The 23,932-nt window shown below is 35.9% G+C and overlaps 3 protein-coding genes across 13 annotated transcripts; 1 reads left to right on the top strand and 2 right to left on the bottom strand.

Moving 5' to 3' along the window:
• The first annotated feature begins 785 nt into the window (after window positions 1–785).
• On the top strand, window positions 786–9,214 carry LOC133853530 (protein MODIFYING WALL LIGNIN-1). Of its 2 annotated transcripts, none has more exons than XM_062289608.1 (3): window positions 786–1,011; window positions 7,445–7,647; window positions 8,689–9,214. In XM_062289608.1, the coding sequence occupies exons 1-3, from the start codon at window positions 916–918 to the stop codon at window positions 9,032–9,034; spliced, it is 645 nt and encodes a 214-aa protein (XP_062145592.1). In that variant the 5' UTR covers window positions 786–915; the 3' UTR covers window positions 9,035–9,214. The 2 variants fall into 2 exon arrangements, with proteins under 2 accessions (XP_062145592.1, XP_062145593.1); XM_062289609.1 differs by having other exon boundaries at window positions 872–1,011; window positions 7,385–7,647.
• A 237-nt stretch (window positions 9,215–9,451) lies between these two features.
• LOC133853504 (cell division cycle 20.2, cofactor of APC complex-like) lies at window positions 9,452–15,590 on the bottom strand. 3 transcript variants are annotated; one of them, XR_009896625.1, is made up of 7 exons: window positions 15,252–15,590; window positions 14,735–15,007; window positions 14,376–14,645; window positions 13,698–14,279; window positions 13,389–13,594; window positions 12,685–12,779; window positions 9,452–9,556 (listed from the first exon to the last, which is right to left on the bottom strand). XR_009896625.1 is itself a non-coding variant. In XM_062289607.1 (5 exons), the coding sequence occupies exons 1-5, from the start codon at window positions 15,339–15,341 to the stop codon at window positions 13,454–13,456; spliced, it is 1,356 nt and encodes a 451-aa protein (XP_062145591.1). In that variant the 5' UTR covers window positions 15,342–15,590; the 3' UTR covers window positions 13,101–13,453. The 3 variants fall into 3 exon arrangements, 1 of the variants encoding a protein (XP_062145591.1); XR_009896609.1 differs by lacking the exon at window positions 9,452–9,556 and having other exon boundaries at window positions 12,644–12,779; XM_062289607.1 differs by lacking the exons at window positions 9,452–9,556; window positions 12,685–12,779 and having other exon boundaries at window positions 13,101–13,594.
• A 3,424-nt stretch (window positions 15,591–19,014) lies between these two features.
• On the bottom strand, window positions 19,015–23,284 carry LOC133853418 (gluconokinase). 8 transcript variants are annotated; one of them, XM_062289601.1, is made up of 6 exons: window positions 22,956–23,284; window positions 21,866–21,993; window positions 21,628–21,758; window positions 21,445–21,487; window positions 19,708–19,787; window positions 19,015–19,620 (listed from the first exon to the last, which is right to left on the bottom strand). In XM_062289601.1, exons 3-6 carry the CDS (start codon window positions 21,644–21,646, stop codon window positions 19,202–19,204), a joined length of 561 nt encoding a protein of 186 aa, XP_062145585.1. In that variant the 5' UTR covers window positions 21,647–21,758; window positions 21,866–21,993; window positions 22,956–23,284; the 3' UTR covers window positions 19,015–19,201. The 8 variants fall into 8 exon arrangements, with proteins under 8 accessions (XP_062145585.1, XP_062145586.1, XP_062145584.1 ...); XM_062289602.1 differs by having other exon boundaries at window positions 23,059–23,284; XM_062289600.1 differs by lacking the exon at window positions 21,866–21,993.
• Between the last annotated feature and the right edge of the window lie 648 nt (window positions 23,285–23,932).

Genomic DNA, 23,932 nt, shown 5'->3' with positions numbered 1-23,932 from the left:
TAATGTGATAAGACAGACAGTATAAAAAACTGATTATTTTTATATTTAGACTTTTGGATATAAATAAATAATTATAATATGAGATATGCCTACAAGTTTGGTGGACTAATCGATCAGAAGTAGATTTGACTATAAAAATAAATAAAACACAATTAAGAAATAGGGGTTGTCGGGTAGCTCAGGCGGACTTTAGAGAGTCTGCATTTTTCAACTGTTTAGGTTGTTGTTATTGATTTTCAACGGATAAATAGTATTATAAGTATATGATCACCTCATATAGACTATGAGAAATATTAAAGTTTATTTTAGTGTTTTTTTTAAAAATAAAATATATATGTTGATATCACACTTTATTTTTAATAAAAAAAAAAATTATAATTTGATTTCTCTTTCTAGTTTTTATTAAAAAATACAATATGTCATGTCAGTATAAAAAGATTTCAAAACGACATTAAAAAGAAATCTAGCATTCTTCGTAGTTCATATTCTTTTAAATAATAATAATTAAAAAAAAAAAACGAATTTAAGTTATTGTCACGTATTCCTTCAAAAAAAAAAAAAAAAGAAAAAAAAAGGGGAAGAGTTATTGTCACATCCATGCTGACATAGTAAACCTTAAAATAAACAAAACGTGTCGCTGGGGACGATGTTCACTGAACTGTTGTAGTCGGACCGGGGACGGGGTATTTGGTAAAGAAAAAAGAATCAAAGTATAGTGAGTTATTTTACAAGAATCACCGTTTTAGCCATATCACGATATTGCCATTCAAGAACATTTGTAACTTTTATAAAGTTCTGCCCTTGTGATCCGGGGGCATAATAATTGCACGACCCCAACTCAACAGACGTTCTCCTACTTTACTCCTCTCAAACAAAGAGGCAAAAAAATATTTAGAATCGAGAGAGAGAGAGACGATGGAGAGAAAGGCTGTGGTGATATGCAGTGTTGTGGGGTTCTTGGGGCTATTATCAGCCGCTACTGGTTTTGGTGCAGAAGGTACAAGGATTAAGGTAAACAAAAATACTGCGTGTTTTGTGTTTGTGGGTTTTGTTTTTTTTTTTTTTGGCTAATTCTTTAATGGGCTTGTTTTAGATTATCGTTTGGTTGGTTTGTCAGTATCATCTTGCTCATGTATGACCCCAAGCCCTCTGATTGGTTGCTGAGAAACCTGGGGAAATGTTAGAAAGTGAAAGAAGTAATCTTCTTTGCCGTTTCATTTTCTAGTAAATCTTTCAGCGGAGGGGGGAAAGTGAAAAAGTAATCTTCTTTGCCGTTTCATCTTCTAGTAACATTTTAAGCGGAGGGGGGAACTTTGATTTGGAGAATATGAGATTTACAGCTCTAATTTGTTTAATATATTCTTTTTCTTTTTTCTGAATAAGAGGTTTTATTCAACCAACTGAAAAATCACATGAAAACCTGCTTCAGCAGTGAAAAAACAAGTAGCTTACTGCTGCACACCTATGGAACTTCAACTAACAAGAATAAAACCTTTCTAAGAAACATCAAATATAGAGAAAAAAAAAAAGGAAGATTCCCCCAATAGTACAAAACCCTTTATTTGAATACAGTTTTGATTCTCTTGCTATTACACAATCTATATCTCACATCTAAGGGTGTACAAGCAGGGTGATTATTAACCGGAAATAACCGGTAACCGCTAACTGGAAAAATCGAAAATAACTGCAACCGGATAATCGGTTACCCGGTTGCGGTTACCGGTTATTACATTCTGAAAAACCGGTTAATAACCGGGTAACCGCAACCGGTTTTTATTTTTTATTTTATATATATATATATATATATATATATATATATAATAACCTGGTAACCCTAATTCATTCTCTTCAGTGTTTGTCTCTTCACTCTTCAACACACCGTCGCCTAGCCCTGATTCGCCCACTTCTCTTCTTCTCTGTTAGAATATACGGAAAATATATTATATTTTCCGTATATTTCATATTTGGTTGATGTTGTAATATTCTCTATTTACGGTAAATTGTAATCAAATCACCATATTAGTGTTTACTCTAAACCCTATAAATAGAGACCTTTGTATTATAGACAATCAAGTTAATAAGAGCACAATGTAGTCCTTTGGGCTTTACCCTGTGAACGTAGGTTATAGACTGAACCACGTAAAATCTTTGTCTCTTTTCTCTCTCATGCTTCCACTATTCTCTGCCTCTTTAGATTCATACACAAATCTCAACATGGTCTCAGAGCCTATTTTGATCCCTCTTTTGGATTTATTTTTGCCCATTTTGTTGTAATCTGCGGCTCAATTCATTGGCAAAACTTGGCACAATATGGTTTGGCCCTTCACAGGATTAACGGCTAATTTATGTTTCTGACCATCATTGTAAGTTGCAGTTTGGACCCTCATGGGATTAACGGATATTCTCCGTTCTCCGGCCGTCTCCTTCAGCCTTTTGGCACAATGTGGTTTGGCCCTTCACAGGATTGACAGTTAGTTACCGTTCCCCAACCATCATTGTCAGTTGCGGCTTGGCCCCTCACGGGATTAACGGCTAGTCTCCATTCTTCGGCCGTCACTTTCAGCCTTTCTCGCCGGCACCGTTTTGATCCAACCATCGACTTCGGCTGCATTTAAATCTGGCTTCTAATTTCAAACTCAAGGTTCCAGAATCTTCCACCTTGAGTTTGAGGGAGATGTTAAAATATAGGAAAAATATAATATATTTTCTGTATATTCCATATTTGGTTGATATTGTAATATTCTCTATTTACGGTAAATTGTAATCAAATCACCATATTAGTGTTTACTCTAAACCCTATAAATAGAGACCTTTGTATTGTAGACAATCAAGTTAATAAGAGCACAATGTAATCCTTTGGGCTTTACCCTGTGAACGTAGGTTATAGACCGAACCACGTAAAATATTTGTCTCTTTTCTCTCTCATTCTTCCGCTATTCTCTGTCTCTTTAGATTCATACACAAATCTCAACATTCTCCACTCTTGAGTCTTCTCCGAATCTCCATTGTTCTCCACCTCTCTTCTCTTCTTCTTTCCTTCTTCTCTTCTTCTTTCCCTCTTCTTTCTTCTTCTCTTCCTCTGTGCTCTTATTTTCAATGTAATTTTTGTTTTCTTTACTGGTTTTGTTATTCTTTGTTGAACAAAGCAAGGATAGCTTCTGGATCGGTGCCAACAAATGGTCCCTGTCAATTCTTCTTTACATACCTCGCGAAATTCAAATGTTTTCATGCAGTCCCATATCCCTTCTTCTTTCTTCATTCAAGCATTCCCCCTTCCCCTTTGGTTCTCGTAGAGAAAGATACACCGCTGGGAAACATGGGAACCAATGACATATTCCCCCTTCTCCTCTTCAATTCCGCATCATTTGGTTCACCATTGGAACCAACGATTGAGCCTCAGCTCTGGTTTCTTCCTATCTGGGTGATTGGTGTCAGATTTGGGTTCTTCCGGTCCGAGCCATCTTGTTCTTGGTTTCATTATTGTGATTTTGGGGTTGTTGATACTAATTGGTGATTTTGGAAATATTTGGGCAGCTAACTTTAGCTGTTTTAGTACACTAATTAGAGATATAGTTCTAGTTAGAGATTTAAATAAAACATGGATGGACACTTGAGGACAGAAAATGATGTAAAATATTGGATTTAAAAATTTTTTTTTGAAAAATTCAACATTCTATGAAAACCGGTTATCTGGTTAAAAACCGATTTAAAATAACCAGATAACCGGCTGTTGGTAAAAACTGCAACCGGCCTACCGGTTGCGGTTATTGAAATATGAATAACTGGAAACTCTGGTTGCGGTTATGAGCAAATAACCGCAACCGCAATCGGTTGTACACCCCTACTTACATCCATCATCACCGCCTGCAGTAAACTGATTTCACTTTTAAATTTCTCATTGTGAGGTCTTGCATTCAATCTAACCAGATGTGGTAGATGGTAGCTGCTCAAGCAAGCTTACGGAGTGCAGTCTTAAAGCCCTTTCCTTTGAACTTATGCAGTTTTATCCCAGCTTCGAACATGTTTACTAACCAAACATTTTTTTAACGCCTCTTTCGAAACTCTTCTGGTGAAAGAGCATTCAAAAATAGATGATCTCTAATTTTGAACTTGTTTATGCGAAAAGTGCATAACACGTCTCCAGTATGGCCTCAGTTTGCTAATCTCTTCCTCGCTGTAACTCTGCTTTTAACCGCTAACCAGCTAATAAATACATACTTAGGGATAATTTTTGCAAACTGAAGAAGTTTCAACCAAATGAAGATAGGCAATTTAGCTCGAACTGCCTCCCAAGTTGTGATGCAGCCATACTTCCCAGTAATTGAACGAATCCAAATAATTGCATCTTGTCTGATCAGAACTTGGTGGAGTTTTCTTTGAATCAACACCAAGTCTTTGGATCTTGCTGGAGGCCAGAACCAATTACCATTCTGGAGAACACTAGAAGCATTTACAAACATAGAGCTACCAAAAGAATAGGGAGAGAGAGGACCACCTTGTCTCAAACCCTTCTTTCCTTCAAAATTACCAACCAAGCTACCATTCAAAGCAATCAAATATTTTGGTGTGATAATGCAGGTCTTGACTTGATGAATAAACTTAGCTACAAATTCCAATGGCTACTAATATATAAAGAGCAAAATCCCACTCCACCGAATTATAAGCTTTCATCAAGTCCACTTTGATGTTGCACAAATACTAACTGCTACTAATATATAAAGAATACATCCCACTCCATTGAATCATAAGCTTTCATTAAGTCCACTTTAACGTTGCTTCTGGCTATAGATCCATGTCTGTTATAGTTCTTTGCAAGGTCTGAGCAAGCAATTCATTTTCTGCAATCTTTTTATTATTATTATTATTATTATTATTATTATTATTATAAGTATTTTCTGCAGTCTTTCTACCAGGACTTAAAGTTACTTGAGAAGGGGTGATAAATTCATTCAAACAACTTTTCAACCTGTTAGCTAGGATTTTAGAAATGCATTTTATAAATGGAATTACAACATGAAATGGTCAGACTTCCTCCATTCTACAAGGATTTTTCAACTTAGGAACCAGAGTAATAATTGTCTCACTCAGGAGCTTCCCTTAGGAAAAGAAAAAAAAAATTATGGCATCGATAATTTCATCATCAACATTATTCCAGCTATTCTTGTAAAAATGCAGTATAAACACATCAGGGCCTGGGGCCTAATTACTATTTAAATTGAAAAAAGTACTCCTTATCTCTTCTGCTGTGACTTCTCTTTGTAACAATTTTTTCCTAGTCTTAGGATTCAAGAGGGCACAACAAACAACTATGAAACTTGAAAACCATGTCCTTCACCTCTTCTTGCTTTAAGTGGTCATTAATACCCCTTATATTCAAAATGAGAGAATTCAGTTTTGAATATCTGGAGGTGTATGTCACTCTCCTTACCAGACGTAAGCATATTTCTTACCATTTTTCTTTTTGTTAAAGTTCTGCCCATTTACTAGAGTAGCATCAATGAACTGTTGCAAAGTGATATTTACATCGCGAGAGTCATCTTCTACTGCATTTGAACATTCACCCTTCTCTTTTTCTGCTTCCCTTTCATTCATATCAGCATCAAATGTACTTCCTTGGCACCTGAGGAGATCTAATCTTGATCTGCAGCATTCTCCATGGCTTCCATACTGGATAAAATAGAGTACTTATTACGTTCAAAAGTTTTTACCTTCCTGATGACAGCTTTATTTTTAGCACTGTTGTGCATTTCGTTGCACTACTCCCTTCCAAAATAAATGCTTCTTTCATCCTACTACCAGCAATGTCAACATCCACAACTTTTATTTTTATAAAAATCTTTCTTAATTTTTAATTTTTATATAAACACTCTTCCAAAAGTTCTACCAGACCAATTTTCAACTTTTCTCAAATGTGCCCCTCACCAAATTAATTCTCAACTTTGACCTTTTTCAAAACTTTTTTCAAAATCCAAAACACTTCCCAAAATTTTACCAAACAGGCCCTTAGATTTTGAGAAAGTGGGCTAACAATGTATTATCAAGCTTACAAACACATTGATAACACCTCCTCTCACATGGATATCCATTCGGTAATACTGAAACATTGCTGGCCTTACATGTGAACAACAGAATAAATTCTAATATAATGGGGCTGACCAAGACAACTGGCCCATGATACCATGTCATAAATCACCTCCTGAAAAACCCTTAAGTTGTTAAGAAGTGGGCCGAAAATGTTTATCGAGCTCAACAGCGCTGATACTAAAGGTGCTTTAAAAAAAGTAAACAGAGATGAGCGGCATTTGATGGCAAGAGGTATGGAAGTCTTATTCAGGAAAGCAGAAAAAAGCATGAGTCAGTGGCAAGGGCAAAAATAAGGAAATTATCCCCACTACTTATGTTTTATATTATATGAGCTAACCGTTATTGTCCAAGTTGTCTTCTCTTAGAAATCCAGTGGTCTGCATTGCACACACAATTTAGATAACCGAATCTCTTTTTTTTCCCCTTGATCTATGGATCTAACTGACAAGCATAGCTTTACTGTGAAATTGTGTAATACTTTAGGTTAGTACTGGAATGAAGTCCATCCCTAATATATCTTCCTTTTTATAGTCATAAGTTTCTGGAACTTCCTTCTCTTCGTTACAGCATGCTAGCATCTTTACCTTAAAACTAGGAAATCTCATACTAGTTTTTCTTTCTAAAGTCTATTTACCATAGTTCTCTTTTTGAGACTGTCGCTTAACCGTCAATTTCCTGGGCTGTAATTTTGCTCAATCACTAAGCCAATGGCTAAGAAGTGGTCTCCCTTGGGAAGTGAAGAATCATCATCCACAGCCCTTGAGTGTTTGCGGTGACATGATAGAGTGGAGCATTTTTGCCAATAAACGGGGCATACTTACTGGCCCAGCCAGCTCAAGATTTGGGCAGTTTGATCAACTTGGAGTTGCAACTGGCCTTGTTCTCAATGATGAAAAGATAATTATATTTGTGTGAGAAATTGGAGAGTATGTCCTCTCCATAGTACATAGTTCTCTTTCAGTTTCAGTTTGCTCTTTCTTCTGCCATCTAGTTTTTGAGATTCAAATGACAGTTATTCCCTCAAATTTCTTTCAGTTTCTGTTTTTCCGCCCTCTGCACTTTTGAGATGCCAAATGATATTCATGCCCTCAAATAGATTTATAACTGAGGGAATCTATTATTAAAGATGAAACAGGACTGTCGCCAACAGACCCAAACGACAGTTAAGTAGCAGGACCCTTAATCTATTTATGTCCACACCTTAGACTCCCAATATGGAGTATAAGGCCATTGAGGCTGGGTGCCTTTTATTTCGTGTTGAGATTTTTTCTGCATAATAACAATTATTCTTTTGCAACAGTGGTCTTCAGTTTTATGATAGAAGCAATGCTGAAATGTTACACTATTTTCATACCCCCAGGGTTCTCAGGTTCAGTTTCCTTCTGCTTCTGAATGTGTATACCCTCGGAGTCCAGCTATGGCTCTTGGTTCAATTGCAGCACTGGCTCTTATGATAGCTCAAATAATTATAAATGCTTCAACTGGGTGCATGTGTTGCAAAAGAAGTCCTCATCCTTCTAACTCTAATTGGAGAATAGCACTGGTCTGCTTTGTGCTTTCCTGGTAAGTTTCATGTACTAATTGCTGAAAAATCTTATTCCAGTCTGATTCTTTTTGTCTTATCCTCTAAGAAATATTGTTAATGAGGACCAACAGTCTCTGAATTTAATAGGATTCTTTCAATAAAAGACCTGGCTTTTGACAGGCCCGAATATTTAACCCGGATTGGTGTAACACTGTTCTATAAAATTGTCCCATGGTACATATAACTATAAAGATTGCGGCTATGCTTTCCATCAAAACTTCAGCTTGATAAGATACCACTTTTCTGGTTTCTCATTAATTTGGAGTTTTACCTATCTGTTGGCCATTTCTTCGCACTTATAATTTCGTTTGTTTTTTTTCTGGTTATATGCTTCCTTCTGCTCATAACTGAATTAAACTATTTGCACTTGCTGAATTCATGCTTGTGCCATGTCTTCCTTGACAGATGTAAGACCTTTTCTGCTGTCATGTATATGTTGTTCTTCCTTAAGTAGGTTTGGTACCCCTTGACAACTCATATGTGCCCCGCCCCTTTCATGACATTTTTCTTGGGCTGCCAAAACTTGGACTTTGAGGAAGACACACTGAAGAAGATTGACTTTAAAAGCTGCTACATCGTTTTCTTTTTAACTTAATTCAGGCATACACCTAATGTTGAATAGCCTCTAGATCTACTTGTGATTATTATTATTATTATTTTCTTTTTGATTCTCAATCACAGAATAAGTTTTCTTGACGAAAGAAGGTGCTTGTCTATGGTTACCTATTTTCAAGAATCTTATCACGAAGAATGTAGTCATGCTGATAATGTAGCACTTGGGAAGAGCATTTCCACCCTCCACTCACTTCTCTAGTTCTCTTCATGTCATGAATAATTACTTTAACCCGGCACTCCGTTCTCTTTATAGCATAAAAGTAGGCTTGGTGAATTTTATAAACACTCTTGCAAATTAATTGCATAGGTATATGTTTCTTTGGTCAGGATCTCCATGTCCTCTCCTTACAGCATCAAGCACTAATTGGTTTTAAATTAAAATGGCATATTTCACACTGGAGCAGGTTCACATTTGTCATAGCGTTTCTTTTGTTGCTGACTGGTGCTGCACTCAATGATCAACATGGTGAAGAAAGCATGTACTTTGGCAACTACTCTTGCTATGTTGTGAAACCTGGAGTCTTTGCTGGAGGTGCCCTTCTGTCCCTTGCAAGTGTGATTCTTGGTCTTATCTATTATCTCAGCATGACTTCGGCAAAGAACAGTAACGAGCCATTGGGCAACCCTTCTGTTCCTAATCAAGGAGTGCAAGGAGGGATAGCCATGGGACAACCTCAGTTCCCACCACAAAGTACCCAAGATCCTGTCTTTGTACATGAAGACACCTATATCAGACGACAGTTTACGTGATCGGTAATTTTTTTGTTCAAACAGCATCCAGTGAATTGTTTTCCTACTATCAGATGACAATATGCTGCAAATCATTTAATATTTTTTTTCAGTAGTTGGGGTTTCTTAGGCTGTATATCTTAAGAAGTAAAAACGCACTATATTTCGACATGAGTTGAATGGATCAAAGGTTAAGAAATATGCTTCTTGTTCAATGGTTGTGATCAAATCTCAAATATGGTTTGAGCTTTTCTTTCTTCCCACCGATGGACACCACTCGTATCATCATAACAGTAAATTCCGGAATTGCAAAAAATCTTTCCCTGAAAGGCACTGTGGGTGTAGGTGAAATGAATTGGCTCTCAAGTGCAACTAATAACACTACAAAAGAAACTAAGAGCTTTAAAGAAACATATTTGAGTGAGATTTCCCTAACCAGAGAGGTGCCAAAAACTCCTTTCTCCCCATTTCTATTTCTGATGTCATATGTGCTCAGAAACCATGTTCATCAGCATACTCTTCCTTCCATAAACAAGTCATCGCCTGTATCAAATATTTTGTTCGAGGCTTTATAGAGCAAAAGTACAGTGATAATAAAGTGATTAAAAGAGTGCATGTAGTTACCTTTTATTTTTCTTCTTTTTGTAGTGGCGATAGAACATTATTGGGGAGTAGAAGCAAAATATGAATTAACCCTAAACTAGAAAATGCGAGAAACGGTAAACCCCTACCCCAAATGCAAAAGGAAACACGCTTGGATCTTCAAAAGTTAAATCTTTACTCGGCTTCCCACAAGAACCAAGTGAAATAAAACCCTAACAAATAAGACTCTCGATTCTTGATGGGAATGATATTAGAGTAATGCTATTTTTCACACCCATTTCATACCCGTTGAAGTGACATATCTTAAGTGGCTTCGCATGTCAGACACTTAAAATACGTCACGTTCCAATGTGAAATTTGTGTGATAAATGAGTACGAAGAATAACATTAGTCATTATGTCAAAAGTGAAATTATGTAATTTTTTTTGTAGCCAAATAATAATGTCCTGCCTTTGAATTTGGGGAATTTTGTCCTAGAAATGCGTTGAAAACTTGAAAGAGTCATAATGATGTTTGGGTTCTGGATGGACTGATTTGATTAGAAAAGTCCATATAGAGAGGGCCGGTGGGGGGATCTAATAGGAAAATTGAAAACCAAGAGACTTTAATAGAATTGAATCAAACAACAAGGGTGTGCGAAATAATAAATCTTTTCTTTTTCTTATAGTTTCAAGCACCAACATTGTCATGGGAAGCCTAATTTGAGAACCCAAATACCCAATATCTCTACACTAGTTCCAAAAATTAAAAAAAAAAAAAAAAAGATTCATCAACAAAATCATGATAGAACTTAGAAAGACAAAATATGTAGTGAATGAGGAAAAGGAAAATAATATTGTCAGCGCTTGAATGAAAATGTGTATAGTTGGTTCTAGAAGATGTGGTTAAAGAACATTAGCAGAACAGTCACTAATCTCAAGTGAGGATATCATTGAACTTGGACAGCAATAGAATGTGCCCCCATGATTTGAACCTGTTGTTGGATATATGGAAATTAACCAAAGGATTAGACTAATCTCAAGGCTTTTAAATAAAAAATGTTAACTTATGCACTCACTAGGCAGCACAATGTGCTACTTCCAAATTTTACCATGGCTAAATTCTCATCTCATCTTCCCTCAGATTCGCTTCTCCATCAGGACATATAGTGAAAAGGACCCTCCCCTTGATTTTTCTATATTTTTATCTTTTTGGTTTTCTTTTCTTTTGTTTCTCTTACTTTTAAAAAATAAAAACAAGGCTGACACCCACTCTCAAAAATGAAATATTTGTTGCTTACCCACTACTCACACCCACGCATGTTGTGTAAATTTAGTACTTTCAAGGCGTCCCGACCAAAGAATGCCACGTGGCCGGACGATTTCGCATAAAAAATCTCCTGCCACTATAAAAGGGGGCACCACCAAAGCAGGTAATTATTAGCTTCCTCTTATGCCTCATTTTTTTTCTTACTCAAAAGTTTTACTGACTTAAGCATTAGAGGTGTTACAAGTCACCTTACTCATTCTATATCCACTTTGCAGGCATTCTCGACTGACCTAGTGGCGTGTGGTCAACTAACATCTAGACGTCCCAAGATAATAATGTCATGTACTCATCTATAAATATTAGGTCGATGGGAGTAATGAAAGTCCATAATGTGATTATAGAAAATACAATAAAAGAAGATAAATTTTTTTTCAATGTAAAATATTTTTTGAAAAATATTTTTAAAATTTTTTGGTATTTGGTGCGACCAAAAATAATAGCATAGGTGGTCAAAATACGTTTTTTATGCATGCGACTTATATTAGTTCTTTTTGCCCATAAATTCAATTGGTTTGAACCTCTTGAATATATTTGAATGTGTGGGGAAAAAAAAAAACAATTAGGTCCTACAATGAAAATAAATATTAAAAATATAAGTAGTTATATAGCATAAATTGATCCTAAACTCTTGAATTGAGTGATATTCTAACATACATATCATATCTCATATGGATAACTCCTAGATGTTCTTATGCATGGTAGAGTGTGTGGACTAAAGAGGTTGTTGGTAAAAACTTTTATTCGAGAAAAAAATGTAACCAATGGTACTCCAAAATAGTTGCAGGCTCCATCAATATCCTCTAACCTCCAACATACGTACTTGCGAATCTCATTTTTCATACTTAGGGATACAATATCTAAGGTACTGCACCAAATGCAACACCTTTTATTTGGACCGTTCATCGTGACAACACGCTAAAAAGAGGGAGACAAAAAAAAAAAAAAACATGGCTTTGAGTGAAGGAGTGGTTGTTGGCAACAGAGACGATTTGGCAACCGCAAACTCACCAATAAAAGTGGTTCGACCACCCCCTTGGCCAAAGGGTTGAGACCCCAAATCATCTCAGGTAGCCAAAAGGAGTGGTGGAACAGCCACCCCCACAAGCTATCTTTTTTTCTTTTTCTTTTTAACGTTTTGTCACTATCTAAACTGCTCATTTAAAATGAGCAGCCGAATAAGAAGTATTGCATCTGGTACAATGCCCTCAATCCTTCTTCAGGCACCTATACTTGCTATTAGGCATTACATTTGAGCAAACACGTGCCTTGTATTACAACCAGCACAAATTGAGCGATCAGACCTCAAAAGTGAAACTCACATTTGCTATTGGGGAACTCTAAGATGGTCAAAATACATGCACACACAACTCAACCAGGAAAGAAATGTTTGAAAATGTGAAAAATTCAATTTGGCAACGTTTTTGCCATTAGTCTTCGTCCAGGTACGATTTGAAATTTAGAAAACTAAATTAATCAAAGTTAAAAGCTGGCGGCCAAATTCAAAGCTTGGAGGGACTAATTTTTAATTTAGTCAAAAAACTTATAAGATCAAAACTAAACTAAAATGAAATAAATTATTTAATGAAACAAAAATAATCAATTATGATAGCAAAAATAATTCCAAATTCATGAATCATGCCTTTCTTTTCTCTTTGCTTGGTCGATCTTCATATTGATTTGCCACAAGTCTACAAGGGGGGGGGGGGGGGGGGGGGGGGGGGGGGGGGTACTGTAATAGAAGCATTTGCAAGAGATCAGACCTGAGAGAGCCAGTGAAATTTTGAGCGAAGCCATGAGATGAAGAGAGCCACTGTGAAAAAGCTCAGGGCCTGTGTCACCCTTTCAAGCTTGGGCCCTGTATGGGTTCAAAAATTTGTAAAATTTTCTATCATTTACCGTAACAGAATTCAAATAGCGACTCACCAGATGACCCACCCCTCACACAAATTATTCCGCGAGATAATCGAGATACAAGTACAAAACCTTATAAAAAATACAGATGCAGGGATGCATTAAGATTGCCTTTACATACCAAGAGAGCATTTTTATAAAACAGCCATTTTGGATGTGGTTAAGTGCCACTGTTACAACCAAAAACTCACTCAAAAAATCCACCCAAAACACCTTGTATCTTTCAATTGAAACTGAAAAGCAGAGGTTTCCAGGAAAAAAGAAGAAGCAGAAGAATGACCAAGTTCACGGGCAAAGAACATTCTGAAAAGTCTTCCACTATACAATAACAACTCTACTGCAACAACTTCACATCAAGTGAACTTTACAGGGCAAATGATTGGGTTTGTCACTTTTCTATTAGATCCTAATACCAAAAACAACTAGTACAACAATTTAAAGTACCAAGTGAACTTTACATTGCAAAGAGTAGAAATAATTAGATTTGCATTGTCTATTAGGGATTTTAATATGTTAATGCAGTGATCATGACACAACTAACTGTTGTACTCACACTGAACATATCCAGTCAGATTTCACAGAGACTATTTGAAATATGCTGCTTTAATTTATTCCCCATTATCGGATGCGATTCACATGGGCAAAAGGCTCAGGGATTGCTTTGGGAGTAGGTTTAGCAACTTCCGGGACTCCAAAGACATTCCAGAATCTCAGTGTTTCATCCCCCGCTGCTGATGCCACCGTGCAACCATCTGGGCTCTGGAAAAAATAGAGGATGAAAACTATTAGGCTATGAATAAGGACAAAATATGGTCAGGAAAATATCAAGAAGATTAAACTCTCTTTTAAGTAAATACAATACCTGAGCCATAAAAAGAACCCTAGAGGTATGACCATTGAGCTCTGCCATCTTCACCATTGATGGGTACTTCCAAAGAATGAGCTGATTCTGAGTAAAACCATGTGAGCTAAGCAGCTCTCTCTCATTCTTGCTCCACAGCAGAGAACAAACCTGAGACCCAGTGTCCACTGAGTTCAGGCACGCACCAGTGTGGGTGTTCCAGAACTTTATGCACCTATCACCTCCACCTCCACCAGAAGCCAGCAAATTGCTCTGGAAAGGACACCAAGCAAGGGCTTTCACGGCAGATGTATGGTCCTCAAGCCTGTGAAGCCACTGTGTTGCTGAATTTGAAGATGCAGTTGATCTGTCCCAGATGTGGAGGAGATTATCATTACCTCCGCTCGCCAATTGCTGGCCTGAGGCTGACCATTTTAGCCCACAAACCTCTTGGCTGTGGCCTCTGTAGGTTTCAACAATGTGGTCTCTGACTCTTACATCATTGTTAATGATCAGACCGTCCATTCCTCCAGTTGTAAGGATATGATTATTCCATGCCAGCGTCCCCACTCGCATTCTGTGACCACCTTTCAAGGTTCTTAGCTGCAAAAACAACAATACAATAATTACAAGCATTAGCACAATTTTATATCAGAAAATAAATAAAGAATATGGAAGAACAATGAAAAATTTAAGAACCTGTCGATTAGCTGTTGAATCCCACAACTGTACTTCTGAATTGTTCAAGCCAATGGCAATGTGCCGGCCATCAGGAGCCCAGCTAACACTTGTAACAGGGCCATCTTCCTCATCAATACTGACAAGTTCAGAAGTAGAACCAGTTGAAGCATCCCACAGATAAACTGTATTTCCCAGCGCAATTGCTAGAACATTGCAGCTTCCCCAGTCCAGTAAATTCAGGTAATAATCATCTACAAGGTCAGGAGCATCTAATGTCCTCTCAGAAGTCTGCATATTATCAAACCAAATTAATTAGACCAGCTTTCAAAAGACAGCAAGAGGAACTACATCAATGAAAGACTAGATCGTATGCACACCTGAGGAATATGTCGCCGGGGCTTAGTTGGCTTATCACTGTGAAGAGAAGAGGAGACTTCACGTGGGATCAACTCCACCGGGGCAGGCGGCTTGTTCTTGAAGGCAAGAATTCGTGTCCGGTTCATGTTGAAGGCCTCAGCCAGCCGCTTCCTGTAGGCCTCTCTTGCTGGTGAGCTTGCAGCTGGGTTCTCCTTACCTTTCCTCCCTTCTGTCAGCATGTAATGTGCGAAATCGAAGTCCATTGCTGATCGGTTTGGAATGAATCTATCCAACTGCTTATAAGGAAGAAAATTTTATTAGACACTTCCAATAACAGTCATTCTTCTCTTCACAAAAATTTTTAATTAAGGTTTAAAAAACCTTATTTCACAAATCAAATTTGATAACCCAATTCAAAGTTAAATACATAAAACCAAAAAAAAACTATAATCTCAAAACCCTACTTAAATTTTGTAAAGAATTAAAAGAAATGGTAAAACTATTTGAAGCAATAATAAGAAAGATGTACGAAATTACGTTTTCTCGAGCATTCTTTCTCTGCATATACTGTTCTTGAAGTGGGCATCGAGACTGCGCCTTCAAGCTGAAAGAAGTGCCTGCATCCATAACACTAAAACAACCAAAAGAATATATATACCCAAAGCAATAATAGATAGAGAGAAGAGATAGAGCAAAACCCTGAAATAAAATTATCAAATAAAGTGATAACAAACGAAGAAACAAAGCCTGCAAAAGAAATATTTAGATTAAAGAAACAAAATATATAAATGTTGAGAGGTGTGAATGTTGTGTAGTCGATCTTTGAGCGCTTTGGAGAAGTGCGTAGTCACAGAGAGAGAGAGAGAGAGAGAGAGAGAGAGATTAGGGATGAGAAATGAGTCTAACAAGAGGGTTTATATAATAAATGTTGTTCGGGACGCTCAAAAGCCAAAAAAAGTAAAATACAGAGATTCGGAAGGTCGCAACGGCTGTTTCTTAGAGAGCCGTTGAAATGCGTGTTGACGAAAAGGTCCTTCCGTTGTAATATCGTGATGACCAAAATGTCCTTTGTTTTTTGGCAAAAATATATATATATATATATATATTCCAAAACACCGTTGTACTTTTCTTGATTTTACTTCGTTTTTAATTTAGCCAGATTAAGAGTTAAGTTTACCAAGGTCCAAGATTTTAAATTTAAGAGCATCCACATATGATACTTTAAAATTTTCTCTAAATTTTTTATTAGCAATTCTTTTTTTCTTTTTTCTTTTCTTTTTTTTTTTCCTGTTTTGAAGAATAACTTTTAAAAAATACTCTATATCATATTATTTGTTTTGGAAAATGACTTCTTCTTCTTTTTTCAAGTTTAAAGAAAGAATAATTAAATAGAGACAAAAAGTTTGTGGAAAAAAACTTAATAAAAGAACTTAAATGAGAGATAGATGATCGTAATATCACTGTAGCATTTCTTTAATATGAAAGATGAGCAAACGTCATATGTAAAGTGACTTTAAAATGTGATTCTTCGTAATTTTTTTTTTTTTTTTTTTAACGTAACCTTAGTATTTTATTGAACAAAGATCACGAGCATAATCAGGGGCGGAGCCAGGTTTCAAACATTGAGGGGGCCAAATTGAGAAAAAAAACTTTGGGGGGCCAAAACTAAGAAAATAAAAAAAAAATAAGGGGTAAAATTTAAATTTTTTTCTTTTTTTTTTTTTTTTCAGATGCCCCCCAAGCCAAAGAGTAGTTCCGCCCCTGAGCATAATTGCATAAAGTTCTTACATCACAAAGTATAAAATTTGATAAAATTATAACCACATGGTATAAGATTACAAAATCATATATACAAATAAAATTCTTACAATAATTTGGCAAAAAAACTATTGTTTAAGAGATCGATGTGATATTGTAAGACTTCTATCCGTTTTTCTCTATCTTTGTAAATACATACAAAAATTATATGAAAAATGCTATTATACTATTCCCATTCAAAAGCAAAAAACAAAAACCAGACCAAGTAGTCGCAAGCAGGGGCGAGGCTACATGGTAGCTTGGGAGGTTGCCTCCCAAGCCACCATGTTTTCTCCAAAATAAAAATAAAAATATTATTATAATTCTTTAAAAATTAAAATTTTACCTCGTAATTTTTTTATTTTCAATTTTGTCCCTCCAAATTTCAAACGCTAACACAACTCTCGACCGCTAGGCACCCCCACCTCTTCTATCTATTAAAAAAAAAAGGTACCCCCTCTTCTATTGGAGGTGCTCACATGGTCACCCATTTGTTTTTTTAAAAAAATATGTATGTATATATATATTCCAAAATAAGTCTTTGTAGTTTCACGCATTTGCAAATAGCTTTATAGGGTATAAAAATTGGCTAAAAACTCTATGGTAAGCAAAAATACAAATGAGTTCTTGTTCTCAACTTCCACACAAAAAAAAAAAAAAATAAATAAAAAAATGATGAAAATCGTCGGTGTATGTTAGCACTAATCAAATTGTGACATATGTCACTTGCAACAATAATAAACAAAAAAAATTATAAAAATATATTAATATTAATATTTATAAAAAGAAATTGTAAAGGAGCCCAGAAGGGTGGTATAGCCACCCCCTCTGGCCGGTGTAGCGCCACCCCCATTGTAAACGCCTGATAATAAAATAGAAATTCTCATGAGATTAAAACTTAAGGAAAATGACCACAAACAAAGATATGATAGATATGGTAAAGTACAGAAAGGCAAGTAGGTGTTGGGACAAAACGATACAAAAAACAAGGTCGAAAATGCAAAATTAGGATTTTCTACACTATGCTCGATTGACTAAATGAGACTCGATTGACCGAGTTAGGTTTCACGTGTTAAGCTCAAGTTTTTTAGCAAGAAAACCAACAGTCTAGATAAGGATTAGGTGGGCTCAATCGATAGAAGGAATGTCCCCATCGGCTAAGCCACATGCCAGCCATATTGTGGCTATTTTGGAATAATTCGTCGACTGAGTTTCAGGCTAACCGACTTAGTTGCCTATTTAAAGGCCTGAAATGTTGAACAAAAATTACACCTTTCATTTTGAGTTCGTCCAAATGATAGAAAATTGGTCCACCACATTTAATTGTCACACTGAAGGAGTTTACATTGGGGTAAGATGGTACTATGTTAATCCTGCCAAAACTATATATAAACGTCCAATCTGTTTGAATTTGGATCCTCTCCATTTCATTTGAAATGGAGAGGATTCATTTAGTTATAAATCAAGGGTATAGTTGTCTTTTCATATTTTATGAAATGTCTTTTCACATTTGCTCAACTCTAATTGGTTTAGCATTGAGTTACACAATACCAACATAATTTGTATACACAGTTTTTACTCTCCATGATCTGGGGGACTACATGGAATAGGATTATCCATTTTATTTGAGTCATTTCATGATTAAGATTTATTTTGTTACATCTTATAATATACATGGTATGTTACATAGTGAATATGACGTGATACCATGTCCGCTGGTGTCATTTATGCATCAAATTTAATTTATGCGCAATAAATTCAAGGAAGATTTACACTACTATTGTTTCGAGTTAGACTAACCTCCCTTATTAGAGTGAAGATATTGTATACTATATATATATATATATATATATATATATATATTATACTAGTTACCCTCGAGATTCTAATGTCCATTCAATAAATTAATATAATATTTTTTTAAAGTAAAAATATTAATTAGAAATGGGTTAAAATGTATACAATACTAGTGCAGTAGGCACCCAGCAAGCATATTGTGCTCCCCTTTGTCAAAGGCAATCTAGGAGAAGAATGAGCGCGGCAGGAAATAAGTTATGTTTCAGCCAAAGAGTGATTCCGGATATATGCAGAAAATCTGACAAATTCATCCACCAATTAGGTTGATAACAACACCTGAATCGATCTCAAAACTCCATTTGATTGAACGAAGACAAAGAAAGTAGAAGGAAAAGAGAATTTTTCCTGTTATCTTTTTTACTTTAGACACGGGTTCCACCACTAGCTGTTTTCTTGAGAGAAATACTTCTCCCCAACTGTAATCCTACATTTTATGGGATTGTCCATCTTGGGCTATTTCTCTTGCAATCATACAATAACGAGAAACCTAAAATGTCTCTGTATTTTACTTACCCTCACTTTTCTTGGAAAAGATTTTCCCGCAGAACTTTCTTGTGAATGGAGCATAGCTAACATTCTAGAGATTGTAACCGTCATATTCCATATTCTGAGAGAGAGTAAGACAATCATAAAATGCAGATGAGAGTTAAGAAAATGGTAAATTTCCTTCAATATCTCCAAATGCAATATGAATCAAGTCTTACAATTTCCTACATCAGTTCTTTCACACCAAAGATTACAAGAATTTTAGTTGTCTTTTGCTCCATATACAATGGTGAGAGTTTAATATAATTATTTCCAATTTAATTGTTGAAGAGACAGGTTACAGATTCTTATTCTCCTGAGGTGGAAAAATTCCAAGTGTATATGATACTTATAATGGTCTGTGGACTTAGAGTGGCATCTACCTTAAATATTCCTTCCAATTCATCTATCTGAAGCAAGTCTAACTGAGATTGCAAAAGCTTAGCCGGCATGAAATGCTTCCCTTCTGCAGCTCTTTTCTCTAAACGAGCAGCAAGCACTTCGGCCGGGGCATCCAATAAAACAAACTTTACCACACTGGCATAGCCTCCCACTTCATAATTTGGGTCAGCCGATCTGAGAATGTTTCTGTATTGCTTCTGGAGAGCAGAGCACCCAAGAATCACAGATTTTCCGCTGACTAAGCTCTCTCGTAAGGTATCCCGTAGTGTTTCAAGCCAAGGAATTCGATCTTCATCTGAAAGAGGGATCCCTTTATGCATCTTTTCTGTTGAGTTGAATAAATGAACTTATTGAATAATATAAAACAGATTATATAGTTTTCATCCAAAGAAATTACAGATAATATAAGTACCTTTATTTGATAGTGGGTGATAATCATCAGCATCAAGAAAATTGCCATTCATAAAATTTGCCAGCATCTCACCTATTGTGCTGTTGAAACAACATTTAAATCAAGGGATAAATACCCCATTGGTACCTGAGTTTTACGTGTTTTTAAATTTAGTACCTCAGTTTTATTTTGTATCACAGATGGTACCTGAATTAAAACCCATTTGGTACCTCTGTTAGATTTTCCGTCCAAATTTTAACGTCTTGCCACGTGTCAACCGCTGAGGTTGACACGTGGCACTACATAAAAAAAAATTAAAAATAAAAAATTAAAATATTTAGAAAATGATTAAAAATAATAAAATTTTAAAAAAAAAAATTAAAAAAAGAAAAAAGAAGAGGGGTGGCTGAGCCACCCCCTTGGCCACCATGGGGTGGCCGGCCACCCCCATTTTGGCCAAGGAGGTGGCCCAGCCACCCCCTTGGCCGGTCTGGCCGGTCTGGGGTGGCCGAACCACCCCATAGGGGGTGGTTCGGCCACCCCACAGTTGAAAAAAAAAAAAAAAAATTTTGAAGGGTTTTGGCCCTAGGGGGTGGTTCGGCCACCCCCAAGGGCAAACCCTCAATTTTTTTTTGATGGGTTTTGGCCCTAGGGGGTGGCCGAACCAGCCCCTAGGGCCACGGGGGTGGTTCGGCCACCCCCTAGGGCCAAAACCCTTCAAAAAAATTTTTTTTTTTTTTTTTTTTTTCAACTGTGGGGTGGCCGAACCACCCCATAGGAGGTGGTTCGGCCACCCCAGGCCGGTCAGACCGGCCAAGGGGGTGGCTGGGCCACCTCCTTGGCCAAAATGGGGTGGCCGGCCACCCCCATGGTGGCCAAGGGGGGTGGCTCAGCCACCCCTCTTCTTTTTTCTTTTTTTAATTTTCTTTTTTAAAATTTTATTATTTTTAATCATTTTCTAAAGATTTTAATTTTTAATTTTAATTTTTTTTTATGTAGTGCCACGTGTCAACCTCAGCGGTTGACACGTGGCGAGGCGTTAAAATTTGGACGGAAAATCTAACAGAGGTACTAAATGGGTTTTTAACCTTAATTCAGGTACCACCTATGATACAAAACAAAACTGAGGTACTAAATTTAAAAACACGTAAAACTCAGGTACCAATGGGGTATTTATCCCTTAAATCAATGAATACAAAAAGAAACTGTAATGCTAATATTAAGAAGATAAGTACACAAAGTAAAAAAGTAAATGAAAGAAAAAGGAAAACTATACTTAACCTCCGAACTATTACCACATTGCAATGTATCCCCAAAATATTAATTTTTATAATACACCCTACTCTTTTTTTTTTTTTTTTGAAGGAATAATATACCCTACTTAACTACAAATAGTTGCAATGTCCCCCTTCCATTAGGGTTTTATGTTAAATCCTAACGGAAGCCCATTACTTGCATTGATAATAAAAAAGAATTCCTGTACTCTCTATTTGACCACCAACAAGCATCACAGGAATTAGCAAACTGAATTTCTTTAGTAATGTTGCTTGACAATCAAGCTACATGAGATAAGGTGATTTAACAGGGTCATTTAGATACTTGAAATGTTCGATTTTGCTTCTTAAATTGATTGAACTTCATAGAATTTTCTGGGATCTATAAATCCAGTCTTTATTTAAAATCAAAGCAATGCCAACGTACAAATGATTTCATTGCAAAATCAAGGTACAGGTGTCAGATGAGAGGGTTAAGACTTACGATTTCCCAGCACCACTTACACCCATAATCACAACAGCTATTCCTGTTAAAAAAAATTAAAAAATAGAAAATCAAGAGACTAACATGTCATAGAAAGAAAGAGAAATGGTTTGATTCAGAGATAGGAATTATGATTTGAGCATCAACCAATTAGGGAACGAAAAATATGATGAGTAAAATTACCTTTGAAACCAGAAGCCATATTCAGACAACAAATCAAATTATCTACGTAGCCTTAGCTTATAAAAAAATTATACACCTTTAAAGGTGAGAAGTGTGACTGATTCTTCCCCTAAATAAAGCATGGGGATCCCCTGCACAAGAGAGCACATGCTTTACACGCACAAACAAACACAACATAACATGCTATTGTCAAAGTAAAATAAGGCAACAAATTAAATAGGAGAATGCCAAGTATTACATTTCAACTCAAACAAGTAGTTATTCTATGTGCATTCAAACCCAACAAAAGCTTGAGCCATGAAAAGAGCTGCAACTGCTTGGTGAGTCACCATGGTTCAGAAAACTAACTGTACATTGTCTACAGTTCTGCCAGCACAGAATCACCATATAAGCTTAAGGCAAGAGTAGTTTTCTTTGAAATCACAGTCAATAGCTGCAAGTACTGATGTTACTATTACTTCTAAAATTCCCAATTCTAGCATCAAATGCATAGGATGATAAATCAGCCAAACTCGATCTAGAAATGTCACATTACTGATAAGACAAAAGTATGCCAACTGCTATAAATTTTTTATGACAATCACTGATTGATAACCACTCTTAATGATTGAATTTGGCTGATAAAACAAAACCCACCGTTGTAATTTTTCTCTCTTCCTCTCATCTTACCCACACACACACACACACACACACACACAAAAAAAAAAACATTCTTAATGATGTTCCCCTGATGAAGGAGACAATAACCGTTATCAAGTCCAGAGAAAGAATAGCAAGAGGTTGATATATAGATTACATATACAAAGATCCAACTCTCAACTGAAAACATTCAATTCTAAATTACCAATCTAGAGTACGAAAAGAAAAAATTACTAAATCCAAGTTTAAGTAAGATTATGTATCAATATACAATAAGGGTGAATCCGAGTTTAGTATTTTGGATTTTGGCTTTAACTTTAAGAAATAAGTATGGTTTCTTATAAATATCCCTCTTGGCCTCAAATTTTTTTTTTATTATTTTTTATTTTTATGAGCAATACAGGGGAAAGGGAAGGGGATATACAATATACACAACCTTATATATGGAACAAAATCAATCGGATCAGGATCCTAATGGGATCAGATCTACCTAGATACAGGTGCAATCCAATAAAAATCAGATTTAGTAGGTCGTACTCAAGCACTAGCTACTTCAAAGCAGTCTCAATTCAGAGTAATAAATTCAATTGCATTTGGATCCTGAGTTTAACCATTTGACACCCCTTCTCATCAATATATTTAAAGAGGTACTTGGGAAACCAAATAGTAATCAGCCAATAATGACTCACCGATCTTCACTTTCACATTAGCACAAACATCTGAAAGCCAACATTCATGACGGTTGATGTATTCAAGTAGCCTTTAGATTTTTTGATTTGTATATGAACTTACCAAAGCAGTCTCAATTTCTTGCTTTTTGTTCTCTTAGCTGCGTCTTCGGGTTCTGGACAACTCGTCTGTAGCTTGAAAGCTCATCAGAATTAAATCGACCACCTGCTATATCAAATTACGGTGGAAATTCAGAGACTTCACAATGGCCGAACGTCATTCTGATGAACTTGGAGGGACGTTCGGCCATTGTTTAATTTTGGGGGAAAAAAAAAAAAGTTGGAGACGTCTCTTGTCTGACTTTTTAAAGTAAATGACATACGTGATTCTTTTGTCATTTTGTATTTTACAAAAAATAAAATAATTTTTAAAATTATTATGAAATTGTTTATTGGTTACTATTAAATAATAATTTTAAAAGTCGTATTTTTTTTTTTTTTTTAAAGAAATAAAAGAATGACAAACGAATAACTAGAATCATTCGACTTTTTATGTCGTGACTTCCTAACGTTTTTTAAAATTTATGAAATCATTAATATCCCTATGATAAATCAATCAAATTATTATTTATGTTTTGTTATTAATTATAATACGTACGTGTAAAAGATTATGTCAAACCCGATGTAACAGTTGAACGAATGCAAAAATGTCGCTATAACTTGACAAGACATAAATTAGCTACAAATTAATCATAAACTAATTACTATGAATTAGTCTAATAGAATAATACGTGTCACAATAGACAATATCTATAGAGTTTGTTATAATATTTTTTGTCTAAATAGACTATAGCATCGGTCCAATCCAATACGGGTCCAAAATGGGTAGTTGCGTTTTGGATTGGGTGAAGTCCAAACAAGGCTAATATATTTTTATACGGTATGCGAATTCCACATGAATTCAACACAAAATTAGTGAGTTAGGGTTGATGGCCTGA

Source organism: Alnus glutinosa, chromosome 1 (assembly GCF_958979055.1).
Source record: "Alnus glutinosa chromosome 1, dhAlnGlut1.1, whole genome shotgun sequence".
NCBI classification, from domain to species: Eukaryota; Viridiplantae; Streptophyta; class Magnoliopsida; order Fagales; family Betulaceae; genus Alnus; species Alnus glutinosa.
This window is presented reverse-complemented; position numbering and strand designations above follow the sequence as displayed.

Bases quoted from the DNA above. Each gene is read 5' to 3' on its own strand.
- LOC133853530 (XM_062289608.1), top strand. From the start codon at position 916: ATGGAGAGAAAGGCTGTGGTGATATGCAGTGTTGTGGGGTTCTTGGGG. The intron at 1,012-7,444 runs GTAAACAAAAAT...TCATACCCCCAG, and splicing joins CAGAAGGTACAAGGATTAAG to GGTTCTCAGGTTCAGTTTCC. The intron at 7,648-8,688 runs GTAAGTTTCATG...ACACTGGAGCAG, and splicing joins GTCTGCTTTGTGCTTTCCTG to GTTCACATTTGTCATAGCGT.
- LOC133853504 (XM_062289607.1), bottom strand. From the start codon at position 15,341: ATGGATGCAGGCACTTCTTTCAGCTTGAAGGCGCAGTCTCGATGCCCA. The intron at 15,008-15,251 runs GTAATTTCGTAC...CCTTATAAGCAG, and splicing joins GAAAGAATGCTCGAGAAAAC to TTGGATAGATTCATTCCAAA. The intron at 14,280-14,375 runs GTTCTTAAATTT...TTGTTTTTGCAG, and splicing joins ATTCAACAGCTAATCGACAG to CTAAGAACCTTGAAAGGTGG.
- LOC133853418 (XM_062289601.1), bottom strand. The intron at 19,788-21,444 runs GTAAGTCTTAAC...TTGTTTCAACAG, and splicing joins GTAAGTGGTGCTGGGAAATC to CACAATAGGTGAGATGCTGG. The intron at 19,621-19,707 runs GTACTTATATTA...TCAACTCAACAG, and splicing joins TCACCCACTATCAAATAAAG to AAAAGATGCATAAAGGGATC.